This window comes from Parus major, chromosome 1A (assembly GCF_001522545.3).
Source record: "Parus major isolate Abel chromosome 1A, Parus_major1.1, whole genome shotgun sequence".
NCBI lineage: Eukaryota > Metazoa > Chordata > Aves > Passeriformes > Paridae > Parus > Parus major.
The window spans coordinates 26549140-26575211 of record NC_031773.1 but is presented as its reverse complement, the minus strand read 5'-3'; the positions used below and the strand labels follow the sequence as shown (position 1 = coordinate 26575211).

At 38.5% G+C, this 26072-nt stretch overlaps 2 protein-coding genes across 9 annotated transcripts; one reads left to right on the top strand and one right to left on the bottom strand.

Moving 5' to 3' along the window:
* Positions 1-6771: 6771 nt before the first annotated feature.
* THAP5 (THAP domain containing 5) lies at positions 6772-15448 on the bottom strand. 5 transcript variants are annotated; one of them, XM_015628641.2, is made up of 3 exons: positions 15304-15448; positions 11678-11867; positions 6772-8235 (listed from the first exon to the last, which is right to left on the bottom strand). In XM_015628641.2, exons 1-3 carry the CDS (start codon positions 15384-15386, stop codon positions 7288-7290), a joined length of 1221 nt encoding a protein of 406 aa, XP_015484127.1. In that variant the 5' UTR covers positions 15387-15448; the 3' UTR covers positions 6772-7287. The 5 variants fall into 5 exon arrangements, with proteins under 5 accessions (XP_015484127.1, XP_015484128.1, XP_015484130.1 ...); XM_015628642.3 differs by lacking the exon at positions 15304-15448 and adding an exon at positions 14802-15263; XM_015628644.3 differs by lacking the exon at positions 15304-15448 and adding an exon at positions 14810-15263.
* Positions 15449-15620: 172 nt separating this feature from the next.
* On the top strand, positions 15621-24757 carry DNAJB9 (DnaJ heat shock protein family (Hsp40) member B9). 4 transcript variants are annotated; one of them, XM_015628649.2, is made up of 3 exons: positions 15621-15664; positions 19364-19591; positions 21198-24757. In XM_015628649.2, the coding sequence occupies exons 2-3, from the start codon at positions 19375-19377 to the stop codon at positions 21626-21628; spliced, it is 648 nt and encodes a 215-aa protein (XP_015484135.1). In that variant the 5' UTR covers positions 15621-15664; positions 19364-19374; the 3' UTR covers positions 21629-24757. The 4 variants fall into 4 exon arrangements, with proteins under 4 accessions (XP_015484135.1, XP_015484134.1, XP_015484136.1 ...); XM_015628648.2 differs by having other exon boundaries at positions 15643-15730; XM_015628650.3 differs by having other exon boundaries at positions 15647-15697.
* The last annotated feature ends 1315 nt before the right edge of the window (positions 24758-26072 follow it).

The window sequence follows — 26072 nt, the reverse complement described above, 5'->3', positions numbered from 1 at the left end:
GAGCTCATGTTTCTGTAGCAAGTCTCAGATATGTGTCAGTGTCTAATATATTTTAAAGTAAAAACCAAATTGGGATTTTTTTAATTTCTTCTAATTAATGTTCATAAATAAAACATAGTTTTGTGCTCATCATCTGTGGGTTTTTTTCCCTTGCAGGATTTCCTACCCCAGTAAGTCTCAGAGCCTCAGATTATTTGTTCCTCTTTCACTACAGGAAAAGGAGGAGGAAATAAAAGAATATAAGCCAGCATCAGTCTAGGTTTTGCTTCTTTGTCAAGTCCCTGCTGGAGATCTGAGCTGTGATTCAGGTCAAAGCAGATGTCCTCTGAGCCAGCCAAACCTTGAATATGTGCTTTCCTCACAGTGGGAAAACACAGTGTTTCTGTACCAGGTGGGAAGTTGAGCTCGTTGGGAGAGAGTCCCCCCACTTCTTAAGGGACTAGACAGATAACTGAACCTCAGAGAGAGGCTGCTGTGCTGCTGGTGAGGTGTGCATGCCTTTCCACAGATGTTGGTTGGTGCTCTGGCTTGGAAAGAGTCTGCTGTTGTATTATCCTTATCTGGCAGCAGCAGAACATTCACCATTTCCTGCAAACAGCCTGTCAGTCTGCTGGAGCCAGCCCTGGGGAGGTTAATTCAGTGCTGTGAGAGTATTCATAGTCTGTCAGTGGGCACTGAGGCAATATGGGACTGTCACTCCAAGCCATGGCTTAACCCCAGCCAGCAGCTAAGTACCATGAAGCTGCTCACTCCCTTGGCTCCCTGCAGGATGGGAGAGATAACTGGGAATAAAGAAAAGGCAAAACATGTGGGTTGAGATAAGAACAGTTTAATATTTTAAATAAAATATAATATATAAAAAAAAAAAATAAGTGAGAGGGAAATAAACCCCTAGAAAGGTAAGTGATGTGCAACCCAACTGCTCACCACCTGCTGGCTGATTCCCAGCCCATCACTGAGCACTGATCTGCAGCTCCTGGCCAGCTTCTCCCAGTTTATAAACTGGACATGATGTTCTCTGGCATGGCATATCCCTTTGGCCACTTTGGGTCAGCTGTCCTGGCCATGCCCCGTCCCAGCTTCTTGTGCAGCTCCTCCCTAGCAGAGCATGGGAAACTGCAAACTCCTTGACTCAGGGTAAGCACTGCTTCACAACAATTAAAACATCACTGAGTTATCAACATTATTCTCATGATGAATCCAAAAAGCCATAGCACTATACCAGCTACTGAGAGGAAAATTAACTCCGGTACAGCCAAAAAATAAGGACAGTTTGTAACTACCCTCCAGCAAGAGCCAGCTTTACATGGTACAGGATTCCTCACCACATAAAACACTGAATAAAGAAACTTGATGTAAGATTAATAACAGCTTCTGCTAAGCATAGGATCTAAAGGACTTTATATATATTGCTTGCTGTGAAACTATCCCTCTCATGTCTTTATTATCTCCAAACAGTAGCTATTCTTGTCACTGAGAGCTCCTAAAGCCTAGTGGCTTCACAGTCTACTGACTCGGAACGAAGGTCAGACTGCCGGTATTTGTGATCTGTAATGTGCTTACCCAAGCAGACACGGCTGAAAAGGACCCCTTGTGGTGTTTGCTGCCACTCCAGAGAGGAGCTATAGCAGCGACAAGTTTGTTTTCAGGCCCGAGGGGCTGCCAGAGGTCAAATGTGTCTGACTGCAACCAGTTTGTACTATTAATGGAGAGGCACAGAGCTCTTACAGCTGAAGTGCACCTTGTGAGGCTGCTTTGCAGCACCAATACTTGTGCTTTCGAGGTACTTTGACTAAGGCAGGCACCTGGTGAATCACTTTTCTTAGTTTCCTACAAATTTCTTACAGATATAGAGGTGTTTATCAAAATCTTAAGGAAAAGAAAGGATTGTATCTATACAAATGAAATATCTGACCAAAATCCCGTCTAGAATTTTCAGAGATCTTCATCTTGTCACTGGCTGTACAGGAAACTTGAGGCACAATTTTGAAGGACTGTTGTGCCCAATTCCTTTGTTAGACTTCAGTCTTTCTAACTAGTCCCTGTCTGAGAAGTAAAAGTGATTTACATTTGGAAACAGGTGAGATTTGCATTAGGGAACTTAGGTATTTATAATATATACTATATACTTGGGTATTTATTATATATATATATGTATGTCTAGAATATCCCCCAGCTATATTCAGTAGATGAACAGACATTTACTTAGTTAATTTCTTCTTCTTCCTATCAAAGAGAATTTAATTGTGGTGCACCTCATGGTAGAGACATACAGAGTCAGGTGAGATGACTTCTTTCAGGAGGCTGTGGTGGAGGGACTGACCACTACAACCATCCTTGAGGATTATTTATGCCTCTGAAGCCAGGGGTTGCCTTGATACATATCCCTTCACTATCTGGTTTTGCAGTGCCACTGCTGCTGCCCTGTTCCTTTCATCCAGAAAATCACATATGCACTTCTAACCTTTACTGTAATGCCCAAATATCTGTAACATTTTGAAAGTAACACTGAAAAAAGGAAGAAGAAACTTTCTTGTCTGTGCACGACCAAAACTCACCTATTCTGATCATCTCAAGTTGTACATTCTCAGCAAAATTCGAAGGGCGTTATGCCATACGTAAGATGTTGTGCACATATCTTCCCCATCTCAAAAGCATGGCTGCAGTGCTTGAGCAGCAAACCAGACACCCCTGATGAAGGGTGTGATTAAACACTCACTCTATTATCCCGATTAATATGCAAATAAGCAACGCTAAACTGTTGACGGGATTCAAACAGTAATCACTGACCCACTTCAACAAATGAGGAACGCAATCATGCTCCACGTAAGGACAGTGAATACATTTCTTTCTGCCATTCATTTGAGCAGAAGGCTCTCGAGTTTAATGTTTTATGTTCAGAATATAAATGAGTTTCATTTTATCTGAAGCTTTATTTCTGTAAGATTGAAGAGAATGTCACACTGTTTTGTTCATACACTACCCTTCCGTATCAAAGATACATTAGAGATTTAAAGATACATCTGAAATAAGGGGGGAAAAAGCCCCAAACCCCACATTGTTAATCTGTTTGCATATGTTTAATCAACAACAGAATAAAAATAAAATGCATGTCATTAGTTTCACTTCTGCAGCGTGATCCAGTAGCACCATCTGCTGTTTACAGGGAGCACTGCTGCTTTAGTTATATGCAAAATAACTAAATTTCTATTTTTCTAATTTCTATTTTATATAGAAATGTACATACATTCCACAAGCATCTATACGGTTTAAACTTTTTGAATGGCAATGAAAAAACCTCCTAAATTGATTTTGTGTGCTCAGAAATGTCAATCCTTTACAGGAAAGGCAGGTATTTAAACAGTGATAATTTTTTGCAATGTGCCCCATAATATTTAACAATGCCAAAAGATATGTTTCCTGGAAAACGTCTGTTTAGATGCTTTATTCTAACTGTTTTCTTTGTGGAAAACATTTTGGCTGAAACTCATATCTTGGTAGCAGTAAATGGTCTGGTAAATTAGAAATCCATTACACTGGTTCTAGTAAAGGAGAAAATAGAGCAGTGATTTTTAATTTTTTTTTTTTTTTCCTAAGTGGGAATAAAATTCTAAAGCATTTATAGAGATCCACTTGAGGCTGAAGAAATTTAAATTAGCTCATGTCAGTAAGTCAGAAAATTGCCTCAATAAATGAACAAAGGATAGTATTTTTTTTGTCCCAATCTAAGATAATTTTTAAATAATTAATGAGCATATAATCTGCCATGCTCCCTTTCTCTGTTTCTCTCCCGTCCTGCCTTGGTGCTGGCAATTCATGACTTCCAGCACACTGCTTGGCTTTCTCTGCAGCTTTGAGCTGTGCCTGGCATCGGGAATGCAACAAGGGGGGACAACACCTGCAGTTGGTGCTGCATTGGTGCAGAGATGCCCCACGGAGGAGCACGTCTGCCAGTGCCAATGCCAAAGCCCACTCCTGCCTCCAGTTTCCCTGAGCATCTCACAAGGCCCCAGAGTGCAGCTGCTGCTTCTGCTCCAGCCTTACAACACAACAAGACACTTCCTGCTTGTGGAATTCATGGAGAGGAACCAAATCATTCACCTCTAATGCCTTTTCTCAGGGCTGGATGTGGAATTTGTCTGGTTCTGCCTGGGTGCTTAAAGAATTCATTCTGCTGCTCACAGTGTCTCCTGGGTTGCTCAGAATGGAGGTGGGTCTTTTGTGGTACCTATTACTGTGCAGCTGCAACCTCTCACAAAAGTTGCAGGAGTAATATATAGCACAAGTGCCCAAAAAGCTTAGTGAACTGAAATTATGTGTGCGCAAGGTTGCACATTATGATTAGGAAACACTGAAATCACACTGCACACGTAGCATCTAATTCAGAGGGGTTTGTTGATTCTCAACATGCCATTTCTCCTTACTTGTAATAATTTAGGGTTAGTGTATAATTGAAGCAAAGGACCAGACATTTCTTCCTGCCAGCAGCAACAGCCAACTATAATGCTAATTCATTTTAAACTAATATATCCACCCTGGGCCCATTGGTCCGAAACACACTCTGAAGTGAAATTTGAAGACCTGGTGAGAGGCTTGTAGAGTTACTGAGTGTTTCTGCTATAACCTAGGACTGTGACAAAGTTAATTTCCCCAGAGCAGCCCTCACGGTGCTGTGCTGTGCACTGGTAGCTGGAAAGGTGCTGATACCACACCGGTGTTTTGGCTGCAGCTGAGCAGCACTGGCACAGCATCAGCGCCGTCTCCCCAAACTCCTGGCCAGGGATGGGCAAGATCTCAGGAGGGGACACAACCAGGACAGCTGACCCAAGTAGTCCAAAGGGATATTCCATACCATATGGTGTCAGCTCACATGTAAAACCTAAGGGAAGGAAGAGGAAGGGAGGGAATTTGTTGTTTACAGTATTTGCCTTTTGGAGCAACCACATGCTGAAGCGCTGCTTCCTGGGAAGTGGCTGAATGTCACTGCCAGTATGAAGCAGAGAATTAACCCTTCTTTTTCTTTCTCTTTGCTTGTGTGACATGCAAGCTTTTGCTTTAGTAAACTGCCTTATCTCAACCTGTGAGTTGCTTTCCATCTGGTTTTCTCTCTCCTGTCCAGCTGGGAGACACAGAACAGCTTGGTGGGCAGCTGGCATCCAGCCAAAGTCAACCCACATAAGTCCCAAGAAACTCCATAAAAAAAAGATAAACTGAGCATTTGGGGTTTTCCCCCATTTAAAGAAATCTATGCCATTAACAATATTCTCGATTTTAATACTGTAAGCTCTTAGTAAAAGCAAAAATATATCAGTGATGCAAATCCCATATTAAACCCCACTAATTTTTGGGGGAAAGTATTGCTGAGACAACAGCTTATGGTGATGCAACTCTTTTGCCATATCTGAGCTCTCACTGCCATTCAAGGACTACTACAGTGAACTTTTGAAATGGGTTGTTAGTCTTAAAACAACCAGCATTAGCAGAGGATTTGTAATACACTGATGAAATTTCTAAAATTGCCAGCTCATTTAGGAATTTCATATAGCATTTTGTAAATCGCTTTGAAAGATCTCTTACTCTGTAAAACATTACAAAATGTGCAGTTCAGAGGGGACAATGTTCCCAAGATGGGATCAGATATGGCAGCAGTGTTTCTACAGTACACAGGACACTCCTCGTGATTTCATAGCACACAAAGCAGAACAGGAATGTTCTTTTCTTACAGGGAGAGCAAAATGAGCGGGTCAGAGACAAGGTAAGTAACTCACCATATAATAAGTGACCTTTATGTACTTTAGCAATTTTACCAAGCATAACCTGTGCTTAAAGTCTGAAAGAAGTTAATGAATTGAAGGACAAAGTAAGCCTAATCCTGTGGTTACTAATGCAGACTAACCTCCTACAACATTATGCTTTTACAGGCCAACTTCTGCAGTTCAAGATATTCCAAGTCTCAAAAATCTTGAAATTTGTTTCTAACTTATCCAGTTGGAGGCCAGCTTTGTAGCTGTTGTGAACTGATTCTAAATTCCTCATGAAACGATTACCAGAAGAGTTTAGAAAGTGTGTAAAAGAGAATATAAATAACATTGAAAAGGAACTAATTTGCACCAGTCCCAGACTGTGGTGGTGGTGATGACACCGTTTTGAATAACAAAAACCACATCCTCAAGCAATCTAATGGGTGTAGAATATAATATACCAGAAGAGTTCAGCTGGAAGGGGTGTAACAAGGATCACCTAGTGCAGCTATGATGTCTCATCAGGGACCAGACGGTCTAGGACTTTTTCACTGTACTAGACCGTACTAGATCCAAAGAGTGGGACGCTGACAGAATAAGCAGAAAGTATTTAAGCAAATTAATTTTCCTCAGAATGAATTACAGTATCTGTCTACTACACTGATAACCTATGCACTAGAAATAGTTAATAAAATCAGTAAAGTGGAGTAATTTTCTAGTTCTGTAATTCTGTTTCTTGCAAAGTAAAGTTCTGGTACTTCCACTAGCAACCTGCTCTGTAGAACATTTTCTTCTGTGTATTATTAAGGGTACGTGCATTACCCAGCTGTAGGCTGTAAGAAGATCAATGCAGACAGCACTCACTAAATAGAGCTCTCCCTTTCACTAACTAGCAAAAATATCTATGATTAAGATTGCTTTCCACTTGAGCTGAATCATAACAAAACAATTAAAAATGAGATGGGCCTGTCTACTGGAACAATATTCTTAAGAGAATTTTTGTTTCTAGAAACAAATGAAAGAAAACACCTTTTATGCAGAAACAATTTTAATAATATCAAAGCGTACAAAAACCTACCAGAACAAATGTTAGATGAACAGAAAACTAAAGAGCAATTTTGGTCTCACTGGACAATGCATATATATACATACATACATATAGAATTGTTCATCCTATATGCTTATTCTGTCAATTCTACTGCTGTCCCAAATGCAGGCATTTCATGTTTCAAAGAAGCCTGCAGCTAAGGAAGGGTTAAATTATGTTTTACTGACTTAATTCACATACTTAAGAAAACTTCGCCCAATTCAGGGTTGTTTTTTTTTAATCATACTTGTCAGTCATGTTTTACAGACAAAATTCTCCACTTAGCTTTGATTGATGTAATATTTCAAAGAGTATTTGCTATTCACACAACTAGCATTAGATGTTTAAAAGGCCAAAACTGGAAACAAAGTTAATTTGTCCAAAAGTACAGTCAAAGAGATTAAAAAGATATTTTAGAACCACCAATTTACTTTACTGTAAAATTATGTAAACAAGTCTTTACTGTATCATAGTCACTTCAAGTGTTGTAAAGTAGTTTTCTACCATCTTCAGCTTTTCTTCAGAAAGCACATTTTCTTGCTTCAGTTGTCTAATAAGAGCTTCCAAGGACCTGAGTCTCCCCAAAGTTTTTACCTCCTGCATTTCAAGTAAAGTTATCTTAGAGTGGAGTTTTGAAATTTTCTGCCAAAGGTGATCTCTGTCTATGTCTTGTCTGCAGTATGAATGCTCAGTCTGCAGTATTTCATTTCCGTCATATTCATTCACTTCTGTCTTGTCTATATCAAGAAACTCTTCCTTAACAGGCAGGAAAGAACTACTTACTCTTTCAGGCTCTTCTGGACTCTCAGCTGGCATAATAATAGCAATGACAGACTCTTCACTTCCACTGAACTGTTCAATAGTTTGTGTGACTGTACTCAGTAAAACTGCATCTTCACTGGTCTGCACTTCACCAGAACAGACCACGTGAGGGACAGAATTTTCAACTGCATAGTTCGTAACCAACCCAAAAGCATTGTTCAGTTTCAGAGATGAACTCAAGTAGTCGGGGTCTGTAAATTGCAGGACTGTAGCTGTACAACCTCCTGAATCCTCTACAGAAGTTTGAACACTGGTACCTTCCATGCTCTGGACTGCTGTTGTCATTAAAACAGGATTAGGCTGATGTATATACTGCTCAGAAGAACTATCAAGAATGACACTGTCTGCCTGAAAGCCACATTCATCTGGAAGCTGCAGGTTTTGAATTTGTAAAGGTTTACTCAGTGCAGTTGAGCAACCCACTTTGGAAAAAAACACCTTTTCCTCTACATTTTGTGCAATTACAGGATTTTTCTTTGGTATACAAGGTTCAAGCATTACAGATACTTTCTCTGACACAACATTTGTTTCTGCCCGCTCTTCTCTCTGTACCTGTTGTGAACTGCTCTCAGAAGAATCTTTTTCCTGGAGGAGAAAAAAAAATAAAATAAGAAAATTACCACCTTGTAACAAGAAAATAACTAAGCATAAAAAAATTAAGTCTCATTTATAGCATGCTACTGCAAAAGGACTAACTTAGATGTTTAAAAATTACATCAGAGGCCTCAGAATTCATGTAAGCATCTTCCACAACTTTGCTTCAGGTCCTAAATGTTAAAATACTATTTCTAAAGCTCTAAATAATAGTGTTAGGTTTTTTAGGTTGTTTTTTTTTTTTCTTATTGTGGTTTGGGTTTTTTTATTTGTTTTATTGTAGGTTTTCATCAAACTCTAGGGAATTTGTACTGTTTTACACACAAGACACCATAATTTTAAATGCACTTGAAGAGAAGGGGCTACACAAAGACTAGCTGGCATCTTCTATTACCATCTGAAACATTGTATTAAATATATTAAATGTAGACAAGTACAAAGTTCTTGCATTAAAGATGATTGTAAACCAGCAATTCAATTCTGCCAACTAAATTTTACACTTTATAAAAATGGAAACCTTTTTTTTGTTTATAGATAGAGATCTTAGCAGAAAAATACAAAGTTAACAGGACTTTAAACAGAAGTTGATACTGAGACAATTTGAAGCTTATCCTTTTTTAGCCACTTTCTTTTCCCTTCCTTCACATAAACTACATCACATGATTACATTTGATTACATTACATTTATTATACACAAGTAATTATATTTGTAATAAATAATAACAATAATAATAATACTTTTAGGTATGTCAGTCAGTGAAACAAAAATACAAAAATAGTGGGAGTCTTATTTTTTCTAGTAGATCTAATTACATAAAGAGCACTCTGAAGAATCTGTACTCATGCAAAACTGTGTACGTGGGAACTAAAACAAAAAAACATGCAGAACAAAGAAACAGAAAAATAAACAATTTTAACTTTGCTAATTAAATATAGGCCAGGCAAAAACCTCAACCAAACCAACCAACCAAAAAATTCAAAAATCCAAACCAACAAAAAAAAAATAAAGGAAAACAGGAAAAAGAAATTAAAAACAAAAAAAAAGGTCAGAAAAAAAAAGAAAGAAAAGAAAAGAAAAAAAAAGAGGCCAGGCTGAAAAAATTTATTGCAATGGAAAAGATAATTTCAAAATGTATGATCCTTAATGTATGTATGTAATCTGAAGTATCCTAAGTGCATTCAACTTTGTGATTCAGATTTATTTGAAATTTCAGCCTCAGAAGAACTGGAAGATTTACACAGAAACAGCATTCATTTGGTTACCTTTACATTTTCCAAGACAATACCTAACATCATGTCAATCTTTGGGATTTTGTGAAAATGAAGCAGTTCCCTTTCTCTGTCTTATCTGCAGCTGAAAAAGACTGTCTCAGACTATGTATTTTAACTAGACAAATCTCTTACAAAATATATTATATAAATGTTCCCAAAATCTCACATAGCAGAACTGCCATTAACGTTGAAGGAAATGCACCAAAACAAGTCTCAGGACAGTTGCTTAAAGGAAGACTCTAACTTGCATTGAAAACCTCCTTGTCTATCAGTCCCTGCCCTCCCACTTGTAGGTCAATATTCAAATAAAATTCCTTGCAAGCTAATGTAGAATGGTTACTGATACTGAAATGCCAGCAACTATCACTGCTCTTGAGCCACAAGCATTCTTTATTTAGAAGAAGAAACAGAATGAAATGTTTTATGAAGAATCATTAAGCATTTCTGGGAAGACTTCCTTCACTTGCTCAGTAATATATAAAGCAAGGTGGTGGTGAGCAATATGCAAATACAGCAATTATTTGCTCTCATGTTTCCAAAGGCAGTTTGAGGCCTCAGTTTCCTTTTCCTCAACCTTTAGTCAGAGACACACTAATCAGAAATTTTTCCCCAAAATAAGAATTAGTATCCATATTTTTCTGAATACTCAGTCTATGTAGAAAGTTAAGATTTGGGGCAAGTAGAGAACTAGAGGTCAAGTCAAAAGATATTGTTGATTTGCTGAGGTGGTCACTAAAAACATGTGACTTGATGTTCAGAAAAGTGCAGGGAGAATAAAGTAATGCCAGAGAGAGAAGTGAGACCCCAGGAAAGCAAGTTCACAGAATCACAGGTACAAAGCACTGGCATATTTTTTTTTTCTTTTGATAGCAGGAAAATGATGGATATATTAAAAATAAGCACAGAAATTACTTTTCCAAACTGGATAAATCCATCTGGGATTTTTCAGATATATATTGCTGATGCCAAAATAATTTAGAGAAGTCATTGATATGTTCTTGGCACCACAAAAGTTTTTGCATAAAAAGTTTGCTACCTTAGTAACTCTACTGTCCACCCTTGTAGGTGTGCTATGACTGGTCTATGGTCACATGCAAATCAAGAGAATGAAGAGGTGGATAACAGACAACCTTTCTTTGGGGTCAAAACACACAGCTTATCTGTGCACAGAAGCATGGGACAGCAAAGTCCAGTTCCAAATTTACTGCTGCCTGTTGCTGTAGAAGAGTTGTCAATAGCAGCACAGGAATGTGAGGGATCTATTGAACCAGGGCAGGGGGGAAGTTAAAGCAAAGTTATTTCTTGCTAAATTAGTACTGCCACAACTTGCAAGATTTTCTATTTTTGTATTTGAGAGATTTATCAAGATCAATTTTCACTCCACAAAGTCAAAAGAGTCTAGACAACAATTGCAGATGTTCAAGAAGACAGAGTACTTTGTGACTAAAAAGAAATTGTTTTGTAAAATTAATTAGCTACATATTTCAGTTTCACCTATTTAGTCTTAAAACCAGCCCTTCCATTCCTCCCACCTCCAACTGATGATCCAGAGGAAGATAAATACATGCTAGAAGAGAATTAGCATAGGTTTGATCAAGATTAGGTGCCTGTGTAGCACAGTATTTTTATGTAACCAATGGCATAAATCTGTGAAGGACAAGATGGACTAGTCTTTGTAGATTGTCTTTGGCAGTCTACAGTCCTGAGCTCCTAGGTTAAAGGTTAGGGACAGGAAAGAGACGTACGTAGTTTGAAACTAATACATTCCAAAGCCAGTATTTCTCTACAGCTAATAAAAGACCTTAAAAGAACATTAAAATATTAAGAGTAATTGCATAAGAAAAAGCTTAGAAGCATAATATTCTCATAAGAAATTTAACATTTTCTATAGTAAACGCTTCTGTAATTTTCAGTTAAAAAAAAGATATTGAACCAACCACTCCACTCAAACTAGGGGAAGTTGTTTTTCCTTTACATTATGGAATCATATACCTGTTCTGTGTCAGTACTGCTAACAAACTGTTTTGATGGATAGGAATTCTATTTTTTAAGTAAAATATGATTATCTGACAGATTATAAAATCTGTATTACATGAATAGTTGGTTAGCTTTGTACTACAAAACAACAACAAAAAAAGATAAAAATATAGAAATAGATTACCTCATCATCTGGGGAAGAGAAAATAGTTGGCACAGCAGTATTTTTCAAGTACCGTATCCCCCATCGCACATCCAGGGAATCAGGGGTAAAATGATCACTGCAGAGGAGCTGGTGCTTACTTGGAGTCCATGAATCTCTCTTCATATTCCGCAACCATTTCTCAAGTCTCTCTTTATCATGAAGTGGAAATCTTTTTAAAGCAGTTGAAAAGACAAACAAGAAAATATACAAAGCCTCCATTATTGTTGTCTTTCTTTGTTTTAAATAAGAATATCTCATTGTTACTTAGAAGTAGCCTTCCTTTAGAAAAGATTAAAATAATTATTTTTCAAAAATTTTAAGTATTAAATGCTAATCTGGATGTCTTGTACATGTTAACCAAACATTATCCAAATTATTCCTAGTTGGGTATTTTCTTTGAGTTCAGCAGCAGAATTTCTGATTTCTGCTAGCCAAGGGTTTCAGAATCCATGGCCAAGATGTTTTTAAAGGTTTGATCCTACAACACTTGCTCAGAAAGCAGTTCTACTGAAGGGAGATGAAATACTGAGACTTAATTTAAAGAAAGTTAAAATTGGTCCTCATTTTATTAATAGTATTTCTAGGGCTTGTCTTTCTAGACACAACCAGGATTTTCTATTAAACAGAGTACCTCCTAATACATGCTCCTCTTCAGATTATTAGATAATTTGGCAATGTGAATATTTCCAATACAAGTTTTAAATTTTGTTCAAAAGTAAATGCACACAGATGCAAAGCATTTCTATATTTTGTGTTTCATCAATTAAACTGTCTCATTAGGAGCCCACATCATATTTTATAATTTCTCATAAGTTATAATTTATAATTAACTTTTCAATCATCTAATCTACCTGAAAAGGAAAATGACAAGTATATACCTTCATAGAAAAAAAACCTGACTTTAAAAATACATGCAAATGGTCAGACAAATTACATCAGAAAGAGAACTTTCTGATTCAATTAAATTAAAAGGAAAGTGTGTGAAGACACGAAACTTACTTAATGAGAAATTGAAGGGAAACTAAAGGCATATTATGATGCACGCACAGTCAAGAGGTGATGGTAAAGGGAACACGAACATTCAGACCACTCTTGTCTCTCACCTCTCCTCAGACAGGTATAAGGGTATCTGAAATATGCTTCTACATTTCTCTGGTGCATATCAATTTCAGTTTAACATATAACTACATATGACACATAAACCATAAATTGAATTCAGCGCATTGTTAAGTGACTACTGTTAAGAAAACAACATTCCTGAGAATCATGAGCAATAATAATTACAGAGGAAAAATCTCCACTTTTGTGATCGCACCTTCAAATCCCTGAAGCTACAAGTTTCCTCCAAAAGCCACACGTAGCAATGACTCTTACACAAGGCCTGTGTTTCAAAACAGCAAACTCAGGTGATTTTGAGAGAAAGAGGGCTGAATTCACAGCATAAAGGTGCATGTATTCACCCCTTCCCCAATCTTTTGAATTTGTTGTCATGTAAGTCCTCAAATTACTAAGGAAACAGAGCAAGCTTTTGAAGCATCCAGCTCTGCATGTCTGCAGGAATGCAAGGAATAGTGCTGGTAAGAACACAGTAACCTCTGGAGGACAAGTTAGAGGTTCAGGCTTTCCAAATCCTGCTTAGATCATGTACACCCAGTGGCAGCTTTGCGTGTATGACAAAGCACGCTCCTCTGTAACACAGCTTAGCCTGGGTGTTACTACAGAGGTCCAAAAACGTCTCTCAGGAAGATGATGGCTTCCTTTCATTGAAGGTCATGTCACCAACCACATCCTCTCCAAGAAGGCCTTGAGAACACTTGCTCCCACTGCAGTTACCCTCACAACACAGGACCCACTAATCTACCCAGACTCAACCAGCTTCAGATGGAAAACAAAATAATCCGTAGATTATTTCTTCAAGAGAAGGGTTTGACAGTGAAAGTTATTATTTTAGCTTAAAGGCAACTTTGCTAATTCTCAATTCTGCTCATTCTCTAACACCCCCTCACTAATCAACAGAATCTGTTCTCTGGCATAAACAAGACACAAAAAAAAAGGGGAAATGGGAAGAGGAAGTAGAATTTATTTAGCAGCTGCCATCACTACCAAAGTCAGAGAAGTGAAGAAATAAAACAAAGAAGTTTGGCCAGTTGAGATTAGGTGACAAAGGTCTGGAAGGGATGCAGACCCCAACCACAGAGCAGCAGAGGACTTCTTCATTGGTGGTAAAAGGCAAGGGAATAAAACCTGCAATTCATGTCTGTAGTAGTCACTAATATAAGCCAAGAGAAATCTATAAATCAAATCTCAGCACCCCTTCTACAGGCATGAAGCTTAGAATGCAGCACAACTCAAAGGCTAGATAGAACAGCTAAGTTTTGGCAATCATCTCCATACTGATGACATACATTTGAATATAAACATGTCTCAGTGCTCAAACTTGTTTTGATTATCCATGTCACACTCACACTCTCTAAAGCATAAGGGAAAATAAATTATTTTCATGATTGTTTTATGATGTATTCCATATTAGAAATGTGCCAAGGAAATAAGCTTTCCTTCAATCTAAAATAATTTTTTTCAAAGCAGTCTTCCTGTAGGTCTTCCTACACAGCCTTCCTGATCTTAGAATAATCATGACTAATCAGAAACTGAAAGAAAACTTGGTTTGATGTATAAATTTTGCCAAAACAGATTTTGAGGCTAATTGTGAAACTTATTTTTCAAATTTTTCTTAAGTTGCTTTTGTTGACAAAGAGTTCCATACTTTCATTCTACACAAATACATTAATATTTAGTTACCTGCACTGTGCCTCTCTCAGGATTGCGATATAGTTTATAACTCACCATCCTGGGAGGCGACAGCCACGTAACCAGAAGAGTGCAGAGGTTACTGCAGGCCGGGGATGGTGACCGTCCTTGCATTGTCTGGACAATGCAGCCAACCATAAACTTGCGCTTTGGTAACCGAGGTAGCCGAGTTCCAGCTAACTCAGCTGCTTCCAAACAACCAGCAATGCCTCTGTTCACAGCGCAGGTAAGGCAGTAATTCTACTGGGGAAGTTTAATTTTAAGGAATGTTATAATAATATAATCGTATGTTTACTTGCTTACTCTTCCGGGCCCTTCTCCTGGCTTGTATATCGTCATACACAAGACACTTCACCATTAAGCCAAAGCTTCCACGACTGCCTGCCGTGCTGGAACATCTCTTCCATACAGGCATGAGCGAAACAGAATCAGAAGTGCAAATTTTATTTTTTAGTCGAATCTCCTTGCTCTTCACTGTACGGACCCTCCGCAGCTATTCCAGAGTCCTCAGACGCTGCGGATCACTGCCCGCTCCCCAAGTTCCGTCTTGTGAGGGACATTGTGTGTGTGTGATTATGTCCCAGCTGTCCACTCTTTATTCCCTACACCTTCCCTTCCCTCAGGGGGTCAGCCTTGTTTCCCTCCAGCCTCCCGGGACCGGGCGGGGCTCCAAGGTAACCACCAGTGTGGTCTATCGGTGGCGTTGAGTCTTTCGGCTATTTACTTCCGCGGTGGGGCTCACTACCACCCGCACGGCCAGCGCTCACCCAGACCCTGCCCCGCTCCGCGCCACTCACGGGTAAAAGCTGAGCTTGCGCTGGTCCTTGGCGTTCTGGCCGCCGCGGTTCTTGCAGCGGGTGGCGGCGCAGTACCGCGGCATGGCGGGTATGGCCGGACCGGGACCGGGACCGGGACCAGCACCAGGAGCGGGGCCGGGCTGGGGGCGGTGCCGCCTCCTCACAGCGCCCCCAGCGGCGGGTGGCGGAGGCGGCGCGGCTGCGACCTCCCGCGTGCACCGTGTCACGTGCGCCCGGGCGGCCAATGGCGCAGCGCTTCGTGTAGAAACCGCGAGGGGCCGGACTGCGCGAGCGCCGGGCGCGGGCGGGCGGGAACGGCGGCGGCGCTGAGGGGCGGCGGGGGAGCGGGGCCGGCGCTGAGGTGAGGACGGCGGAGAAGGGCCGCGGCCGCTGGGTGAGGGCTGGGAGAAAGTGGAAGGTGGCTGAAGTGAGTGGAGTGAAGGCGGACGCGGAGGGGTAGTGGGGGGAGGGGTGCTGGGAAGCTTGGGGGCAGCGTGGGAAATTGGGGGGGGCGGCGGAGAGGGGGGCCACTGAGGTTCCGTCCGGAGCATTTCTTTGGAAATTGGGCCTCTCTGGGCAACGCTGCCGTGGTGTTTCGCAGCCGGGCTGCACTGGAGGTGCGACAGCGTCGCTCAGTGTGGCTGTTAGCGGCAGCCCAGCTCTGGCCTGGCCCCACCCGATGGTGCGGTCCGGCTCCAGCGAGGTCTTCAGGGGTCTGGATAGGCAGCGTGATGGCAGGTTGATTCTTTCGTTCCCCTGTGCTCCAGGGCAAGATCCAGGAACCTTCTGTATTTGCTTTCGAGTTAGTATAGGAGAGGCCAAGACGAGTACGAGTCACTCAGTTTGACAGACTTGCTTGTAGCTGCTTGAGGACTGCAAGACTTGCTTACTCATCGGGTTAGTCGTGGTAGGAGAACCAGGGGAAGACCTCGGTTACTTTATTACTACTAGTAAATTGTTTGCAGAAATAATTACAGAACGTGAGCGTTCCGCGCGTTAGTGTATAGCAATTCTGTAACGAAAGCAGTAGCAGAACACTAGTGATGCTTCGTGTTCTCTGAGTATGAGAGACTTTGAATAAAAGCATTTATTCAAGATTTTGGTCTGTTACTTTCAAAGAAGGATGGACTAGGGTATTTGTGTTGCAAGATGAAGTAGCTTCTTATTTTCTAAATCTGATAGGATTTAGTCTAGGTACATCATCCTCAAAATCACTTCATTGTGCAGCTATTGATAAATGTTTATAAACTAATGAAGAACTGATTGTTATCGCCTCTGCAGTACTTTGAATAAACATTAGACGGTGCACTTTTTATACAAAGGTGAACAGTAGTTGAGATCTGTACCTTCTCACCCAACAGAGTTAAATAGTTACTATGTGGCATAAGGTCTCTTACTTCATTGACAGATGTACCTAAATAAAGTGTAGCTCGTCATAATTATTAGAAGAGCTCATTATGGTATGAGCTTAATGTGTACAGAATTAATTGAATTCTGGAATGTGGTTTAAGTAGATGCAGTGTATGGCCGGAAAAGTGCAACTTGCATGTTGCTTTTTGATTGAGAAACAGTGGGTGAAGAAACATAAGCAAAAAAAATATTTAAAAGAGAATTTCTTTTGAAAAGGATTGTAAAAAATAGTTAGGAATGGCAGGGCTGAAGTAGTTGACAGCAGCAACACTGGGATACTGACAGCATATAAAATAGGTATTTTCTAAAAAGTAAATTGAATAATTGACAGTATCTAAATATAAGACTTGGCTCTCGCTGATGAACCTATGAAGTTTAATGCTGCTTATACTGGAGTTTTATTTGTTTTTGGTTTTCATTTACATCTTATTCTTAAATTTGAGTTTCATTTTTTGAAGGGCAGAATTCAACCTATGTTTGCTAGTTTAAAAAACAGTGAAACTTAAGTACTGGTTTTTTACTATGCTTTTTACATCAAATATAGCTAAGAACTTCATTAAAGATCTCCTAATGTAAAGAACTGTAGAAAAAGAAAAATTCAGGTGTATTTTCCTATAAAGAATAATACAAGTTGAGATGGTTAGCCAGAGCAGAAAATCTGAAAGGACTAACTTGATCTCTGCCTCTCATGAGTTATGAAAGAGTATTTTGCTCTTAATGGAGGACATGAACTGTTCTTTTTAGTTCTTTTCAGTGTTCAATAGTAGAAGAAGGATAGTTGATCTTAAGAAAATGCAGCAGGTGATTATGCAAGGATGATGCAGGTGTGGGTTAATGAAGTAAATAAAAAGAATCACATGTGTGAGATGAACACATAAGTCTGCATCTATAAAGCACAAACAGGAAGAAAGCCCCAAAAGCATGGAAGGATGTACATGTGTATAGTTCATAGTGCCCAAGTAGTAAAATTTCAGGTTAGTGAAGTGATGAGAGAAGATATGTAGGAAAACTTTGTACTAAAAATATGTCTGATATTGTGCATGAAGAATACTGGAAAGAGCTGTCCATTTGGTATCTAAGTACACTGATCAAAATACAATTTGTTTCGACTGCTGCCCCTTAACACTTGATATCGTGCAGGCTGCTGGCCAAATAAATGCTTAGGAGGGCATGGGTAGATTAATCTTGCAAGCCTTTTGCTCTCGTCGCACAGCATTCATTTTAGCCCCCTGACTTAACCTATTAGAAATGGTATTATTTTTTCAAATTTTTGGTTCTTACATTTTAATTTTGTTTAGAGTGTATTGACTTTCAGGTAAATACTTAATTTTCATATTTATAAAATACTCAAAAGTTTTGAATTCTGCCTGAAAAATACTGGGTCCCATGCTGGCTAGCAAAAGTATTCTAACTTTAATGGTGCTCAGACTGTAACTTTGTTTATTCAACTTCCAGGAGAGTAACATCAATTGTCTCTGAGTTGTTCTTACATTACATTAAAATCAGTGTAATCTGGTACACTGCGGGGGCACTTTACATCTGTAATGTTCTGGGTCGTGTCGTGCATCCTTCTGGTCAGGTGTCAGCCAGCATCCTGTATTTGAACATTTGCCTTTCTGTACTCTGTGTTTTAAATATAATATGCACAGGCATATTATCTGTTCTCACCTTCTAGCAGGATCAGCTCACCCTGTCCTTAATAAAAACCATGAGACATCATGTGGCTATATGGAACTATTTTCTTAAATAATTTATATATGCCATAATTTTCCCCTAAGTTCTCATATATTTGTTTCAAACTATATCTTTCTGACAGATGTATTGTTGAAAAAAAAGTTACAGATTTTGATTATTGTTGGAGCTACTTGCTTGTGAAAAAGATATTTTTTGCCTTCACTTCCGACACCGAGGGTTTCATATGTAAACCTTTCTATGCAGTGGTATTTATCAGATGAATTCTTTGATATCAGAGATATGGTAGGTGTTTTCCTTTATAATGCAATCTGATATGCAGATGAGCTAAGACAGCCTATTGTTAAAAAAAGGAAAATGTGCTTTACTTGGCTGAACTATGGAAATGAATGATCTGCTCTTTATTATGTTCCCCTTAGGTTGGTTAAACAAACTGAAGCTGAGCATGAGTGTCTAACGGTTTTGTCTTCCTGCACCTCACAGTCATCTCTAGGCCAGTTGTGTTTTCAGGCTTCTTTTGTTGCACCAGCTAATCAGTGAATTGGTTGTCCAGTAGAGTTAGTTTTTGCAGCCTGTGCTTAATTTAGAGCTGCTGTATTTAGGGTCCTAGAACTCAAGGATTAGTGTAAAGCTAGTTCAGGTATGGCAGTGTGAAACCTTAGATGCAATGGAATGTGCTGTGTATTTACTTTTGCAACTCTGAATAACAACAGTCAGTTAAGTGTAAAACAAAGGTGAATTGTTAGGTATGTGAAATGTCACTTTGCAGTATTTTCACTTGCATATTCCGTGACTATGAAAACAGCATAATGGAGTTTGACAGGTGTACAACAGTGCACTTACAGGTCTGTCATTGACTCCTGAAACATACTGGTCTTCCTCTGCCAGCCTACAGTTGTAACTAAGTTGTGAAATGTAAAGTAACTTATTCTTCAAGTATGCTTCCTTTTCTTTTTAGGAACTGGAGAAATGGCCACTACACAATCTGTCTTCACATTTGCTCTCTGCATTTTAATGATAACTGAACTAATACTGGCTACAGAGAGCTATTATGATATCTTAGGAGTTCCAAAAAATGCATCTGACCGTCAGATTAAGAAGGCATTTCACAAGCTGGCTATGAAATACCACCCAGACAAAAATAAGAGTCCTGGAGCAGAAGCAAAATTTAGAGAAATTGCTGAAGGTAATATACACTGTCTTTTGTCTTAATAATTTGATAGATGTTTTACATTTATAATCTGAGTGCATTTTGTTTTTACTGAATAAGAGGTATAAAGGTTTTTTTTCTGAATTCCACTTAAGTGCTTTTGAATGTTCAGCATCAAAATCTGACTTGTTTCTGTGTTCTTGCACATAGGAAGGCCTTTTACACAGTTTATGCATTTCTGTTTCTTGGGCTTTTGGCATATTCCTCTTTTTACAAAAAGATAACAAAAAATACTTGGTAGGAGGACAGCTTTAGCCCTAGGACGTTAATTGTTACCTTTTGATCTGTTTCATAAGATCCAGCTCAGGATTGCTACCAGATCTTCAGGAAGGTCTAACAGCAACCTTGCAGTAACTATGGGGAGATTTTAAGAAAACACAGAGCAGGGTCCTTCAGAGATTCATGGTGGAATACAATAGAGAGCAGGTGCAAGATGTTTAAGTGGTTATAAGGAAAAAGCTTTTTCACCTTGAGGATGATGGTTTGATTTGATGATTTTTGAGATCTTTTCTTATAAGTGATAAAATAAAATGGTACAAGTGGATAATCAAGAAGACATTTGCTGAAAAATAATGTATACCTACTTCTATTCCCTGTAAACTCAGGTATAACATCCATCAATCTGTATAGTTCTCCTAACTAAGCTAAATGAGATTTCTGGCTTTTACCTTCTTGTCTGCAGCAGAGTTATTTTGAAAGAAAAGTAGTTAGTAGTATAATGAAAAGGACTAATGAAACAGTCCTGTTAGATACCTACTGCAGTTGTTAGCACCTACTACAGGAGGAAATAGGAACTCTAAATGTCAAATTATATAGAATAATTGCAAGTCTTTGACAGGTAAGGAAATGAGTTTTTAAAATATTTAGTTATCAGAATGTGTTTTCTATCAGAGTTTCTGCCTTGGAATACCAGTACCTGTAGTTCTAAACTAAAGATTGGAGGGGAATCTAATTTCATTTTGGGTATATCCAGCCACAAAATCTAGGTTTATTGCTGAACTTCTGAAAAATTGAGAATTGGCACATGGTGAAATTAATTTTCTTTATCTCCTCGATGTTTATGTTGTTGCTTGGTCATAACTGGTGTTGCTAGAACTTGCTGGCTGTCTGGCAGATAGCTTTGTATATGTCACCCTGTGTTTCTGTGATAGGAGTGCAGCTGATCCTTGGTCTTGTTAGGTAGAGCTCCTAACTCATTCTTCTTCCTTCAGGCTTTCTGATCACCACCTCTCATTGTTATTTTCCCTCAAATTTATTTTATAACATAAATATATTTATAATATAGCACTAATATTTATTGATAGTTACTCCATTGTGTTACGTGTAACCTGTCCTCATAATATAGCTGTGTTTGTTTATTATTGTAAGTAATTACTTTGAAGCAGTTTATTTTGGTTTGAAGAAAGGTAAATAAATGTTGATTTTGACTAGGCTTAAACATTGAATGGAAGTCTTGTTTGAAATTTGTTTGGCTCAGGAAGAGAGGGTGAGAAAGCTGCTGTTCTTTGTATTTGTGTATGGTTTTCTTTTTTCTATTTTTTTAAATGGTAATGAACTGTTTGTTTTTTTTTAACATAATTAGCATATGAAACATTGTCAGATGAGAATAAACGAAGAGAATATGATCAGCTTGGCCGTCATGGAGGAAAAGGAAGTAATGGAAGCCCATTCCATCAGTCATTTAATTTCAACTTTGACGATCTGTTCAAAGACTTTGACCTATTTAGTCAAAACTCCCGGTCAAAAAAGCACTTTGAAAATCATTTCCGAAGTCATCGGGAGGCTCATAATCGGCAAAGACGTTCTTTCCAGGAGTTTTCTTTTGGAGGTGGACTGTTTGATGATGTATTTGAAAATATGGAAAAGATGTTTTCATTCAGTGACTTTGAAAATGCACACAGACACGCGGTACGAACTGATGCCAGGTTTCATGGATCCAGCAAGCACTGCAGGACTGTCACTCAGAGACGAGGAAACATGGTTACCACATACACTGACTGTTCTGGACAATAATGTTTCCTTTCTTCTAAACTTTTCTTCTTTTCTCAACATCTTCATAATCTTTCTTGGGTTTGTGCTAACATGGAAGAAATTCTCTGAACTGTATTTTCTAAAAAACACTTAAACTACTATAAAGAATTTGTAGATGAAACTAATTTTCAGAATAGAAACAACATGCTTTTGGGAAGTACATGTGTCAACAACTGCTTAGAACAGGAGACAGATAATGTCATGTGACAAAAATTATATATATTTCAATTTAGTAAACACTTTCCCTAAATTTGAGTGCAAGATATATATTTTTCATTTCAGAAATGTAATATAATTTTTTTTCATAAAAGCCAGTTCAGGACTGATTGAATTACTGGTGTTGGATTGAAGCAGAGGAGATACTTTAATTTTGAAGTGCTGCTTTTTTTTTAGTCATGTCTTTCCAAGTTTGCACTTGCAGTTTTTACTTGATACAGATTTACATGCTAATTACATAATTTACACAAAATAGCAGCAGAAATATTACTTCCCTGGGTCTTTGTTACTCTCTCTAGCATTGCAAAAGTGCAAAAGTAAAACCCTTACTTTTTGGAGGTGGAAAATAGTGAGGGAATATGTTAAGACTGTGAATGATGTAGGAATTAGTTTTGTTTCAGAATTGGCCTGAAACAATCTTAGGATTTGAATAACCCTTGACTTATTTAGGGAATATAGGGATATTCGTGTGTGTAAGTTTGTGTGCACACAAAGATTTTGTTTTGGTTTTATTTTTTTCCCCTCCTTCCACGGTACAAACTCTCTAACAAGGTTTGGCAGGGCACACCCAAAACACTCATGTTTTATGCTTACTATATTACCACGTGTGCACTCACAACTCACTTTACTGAGCTAAAATACCCCTCTGAGATCTTAGGAACTTCAATGAGATAAATGATTGCCTATAGATTTGTGGTGTTCCTGGAAGGGTCTGAGTAAAAGCAACAGTGTTTAGATTGACAGATTTATTACCTGTCAGCAGGAATTTTTCAGCATTGTAATTTGAAAGGTAAATTCTTAGCCTTACCACAGAGTAAAACTGAAAATTAAAATCCTTGTATTCATCCAATGCCTTGTGGGGCTGGAAACTGCTAATAAGGACAGCACTAATGGGTGTTGATTTTAGGACCATGGAAACCCACAACCAGTGTAAACTACTTAAAACTAAAAAGAAAGAAAACATCCACCAGAAAATGCTGCACAACAAAACTCCCAAATACTTTAGCTGATGTCAATCAAAAAGTTCCGTTGTAACTCTTTAACTAGTCATACTAGTCAGGTTCAGTATGTTAAATTGGCTGTCCCTTTGAAACTGGGAGGTAAGAATTTATCTCTCAGGTTGATTGCATGAGCAAAATAAGCATTTTTTGTTCTAAAAACAGTTAGTTTTGTTCTAAAAATGTTAGCAGTGTTCTAAATAGGCTTTGAGTTCTTAAAATCTTTAGTAAGAGATTTAACCCTTTGCTTCTTGGTTGGATATTGAAAGCTGCCTATTTGCTAAGGAACTTTAGCCTTCCCCTCAAGTGTACGTATTGTTGCTTGTTCAGTTTTCATTGCCTAATCCTTGGAATGGATTGTTGCATTATATTAAGTGCTTTTCTTTTTCCATGTTCTTTATTTATTAATAGACTAATACCTCATATATGGTCTTTATTAAAAGCCAGTAATTTGTGCAACATTATCGGAATGTGCAATATCCTTATAGTAGGAAAAGTGCTGAATTGAGTGTGTTTGTTTGTTTCACCCTTTTCCTGTGTAAGTAAATATTTTTGTTTCTTCTGTATAATTAATATATGATTCAAGCAAAGTTGTACTTCCTGTAGATTTCTGCATTTATTTTCTTTAACATACTCCATTAGTCCTGTGTATGAATCAAACTATCTACCCAATTCATATCATACGGGCATCCAAGTGAACAAATCATAAAGTTATGAATTACTTTCTTTCACAAAGGTTAAGTATTAAACATGAGAGTATTTGTGAATGTCCTTTGGTGGGAGGCAACTCCACAAGTGGGATGCAAAGGTAAAATATTAATGCTTTTCTTAATTTCATGCATATTTTTTTAATTAAAAAAAAAGAAATTGGGTATAGTAGATCGAGAAGTTCACTTGGGTCTCCTCCCAGACTCTGAATTAGAGGGAATGAAAGCTAAAATGAACACTGTAAATTTTAGGAAACACATTTCACCCCAAAAACTCAAGTCATTTAAGTGACTGTATAAGTTCACAATCTTTCAAGCTAAACTTTGAGGTGGAAATAAAGGTTTTGGCTCCTTCTAGACTAGGGGAACCTCTTTAAGAATGCTCCAAACTTAGTACAAAGTGTACTTGTTTTCCTGATGTCTTTAAAGTGTAAGTATAAAACTGATAAGAAAACCATTATTGCTATTTTTTTGTTTATCTGCCTTGAAAGTTGTCTGCCTAGTCTATTTTAACTTGATTTCATATTATTTCTGTTAATTACTTGTCATGGGAAAGACCACAAATGCTTTCCATTCTTTCTATGGCTTCTCCAAGTCATCTTTCTGGTTGTTTCTATTGTCGATCCAAGGTCAAATCCAAAGGAAAGCTTGCCATGAGTATTGCAGAAGCCAGTGTATGGCTCTCCCTGTGGTTTTCTATGATGGGTTTGCTTTGAATAGACTTCAGCTGGGGAAATCTGGCAGGCTTTCCTCAGCCAAGAGTCTTCACTTTCATGGCCCTCAGAACACAAGCTTGCAAAACATGTTATGCTTCTCACTTACTCAGAGCTCTTGCACATTCTTTCCCTATTTATAGTGTTGGCTTCATGGCAGGCTCCAGCGGAAGTCCTGGTATAACCTTATGACATCCTGACTTCAGAGTTTCTTAAGTGCCATCTTTCATCTCTCTTTAAATCTTACGAAAATACCCAACAAAGTCAATTTTTGTTAGATAAGGGTGAAAAAAACCTGCATTTTTTTGAAAGTAATTGATGCATATGTAACTACAAATGATTTAGTTCTTAAAACTACCAAAAAAGTGTTTTTTCATGTTTTTCTTCCCATTTTACTTTTGAAACACAGTATCTAGTGGAGATAAAAGTACTGTAAAGTTAATTAGAGTGCCATTACATTAAACATGTGAAAATTAATGGTGTGATGTGTCTTTTTTTTTTTTTTTTTGCTGCAAGATATAGATGGGGAACCAAATTGAAGTGGTTATGGAATTAGGGAATGTTTTGAGCACTGTATTTTCACTGAATGAGACAATGGGGTTGGCAGGGAGAGGAGAGTGGGGTTGAAAAAAATTTAGTTAATTTCGCCTGTTTTGTGTTTTTTGGAGATGTTGGGAATGGCTTGGAGTTAAGGTATTATGCCTTTAAACAAAGCAGGCAAAAAAGCCTGTGCAAAAGGACTTTTTTGAGAAGCAGGGGGTGTAAGGAAGCTTCTGCCTGGAGCTGATGGGTCACTGCCTGCGCTCTGCCCTGCTGAGGTGTGTGAGGGCAGTATTGGCTAGTGCTAGAGGCCTGGAATTGCACAGTCAGGTGCTGTTGGGCTGATTCACAAGACTACTTGAACATTCTTGTTTTCTGGGTCTGATCTTTAAAAGGTGGAGCGTATGAAAATTTTGGGTTCTGGTTTGTCTCATCTGGCCATTTCTCATTAGAATCATCTTCCTTGGAACCCAAGAAAATTTATCTTAATAATGCAAACCTAGATTTTGAGGACTAAATGTGTTTGAAACAATGTAATTGCATTACATTATATTTTTATGGTGAGTGTGTGGGGTTTTAAAAAATTATTTGTAAATTGAAAACTCATTAGAAGTGTCTGTTGGACTTAAAAGCCTCTTGTAGAGTTTACTGGCTGTGCCATGTATGGGGCTCCTTTCAGAGTAGAATGCTGTTCAGAGGATTGTTTGGCTCAGACAGCTGTTGTAGTTGAGCCTGACTGGTCTGCCCTTGGATAGTGAGTGATTCACACAGCCATGCTGCTGGCTTCTGTCCTGTGGGCACCTGTTCCTTCAGGAATGGGCAGAGAGCAGCTCTGTAGAGGCCACTTAGCAGTTGTGATATCCATCGAGTGTCAGTCACTCCTGCTATAAGTCTGAATCAATTCTAGGTTATGGCTGTGCTTCATCCTTGATTAGTTTCTTGTTCTGAAGTTTACCAAAACAACAAACTTTTTCAAAATCAAACAAAAAATAGAATAATAAAAAAACCAACACCAAAGCCCGACAAAACTGCTTTGAAGTGATGTACTCCAAAGCTTTAATTTGGAGCATGTTACCTGTTATGCAATGGCATGTGATTTAACAGCACCTATTTTTTACAAACTACAGTGGCATTGAAACAAGTGAACATTACTGCTAGTGTTGTTCCTGCTGAGGTTGCAGTTGCACCAAAAAGTGTTGTGGAGATGCTCATGCCCCTCAGGATGGCTGCAGGATTCTGCCAAGGCTCTGAG

What these genes read in the sequence shown, in the direction of transcription:
- DNAJB9 (XM_015628649.2), top strand. Translation starts at nt 19,375, where the DNA reads ATGGCCACTACACAATCTGTCTTCACATTTGCTCTCTGCATTTTAATG. An exon ending in ATTTAGAGAAATTGCTGAAG is followed by an intron (nt 19,592 to 21,197) that starts GTAATATACACT and finishes TAACATAATTAG; the next exon opens with CATATGAAACATTGTCAGAT.
- THAP5 (XM_015628641.2), bottom strand. Translation starts at nt 15,386, where the DNA reads ATGCCGCGGTACTGCGCCGCCACCCGCTGCAAGAACCGCGGCGGCCAG. An exon ending in CGCAAGCTCAGCTTTTACCC is followed by an intron (nt 11,868 to 15,303) that starts GTGAGTGGCGCG and finishes TGCTTTAAAAAG; the next exon opens with ATTTCCACTTCATGATAAAG. An exon ending in TCTCTTCCCCAGATGATGAG is followed by an intron (nt 8,236 to 11,677) that starts GTAATCTATTTC and finishes TTTCTCCTCCAG; the next exon opens with GAAAAAGATTCTTCTGAGAG.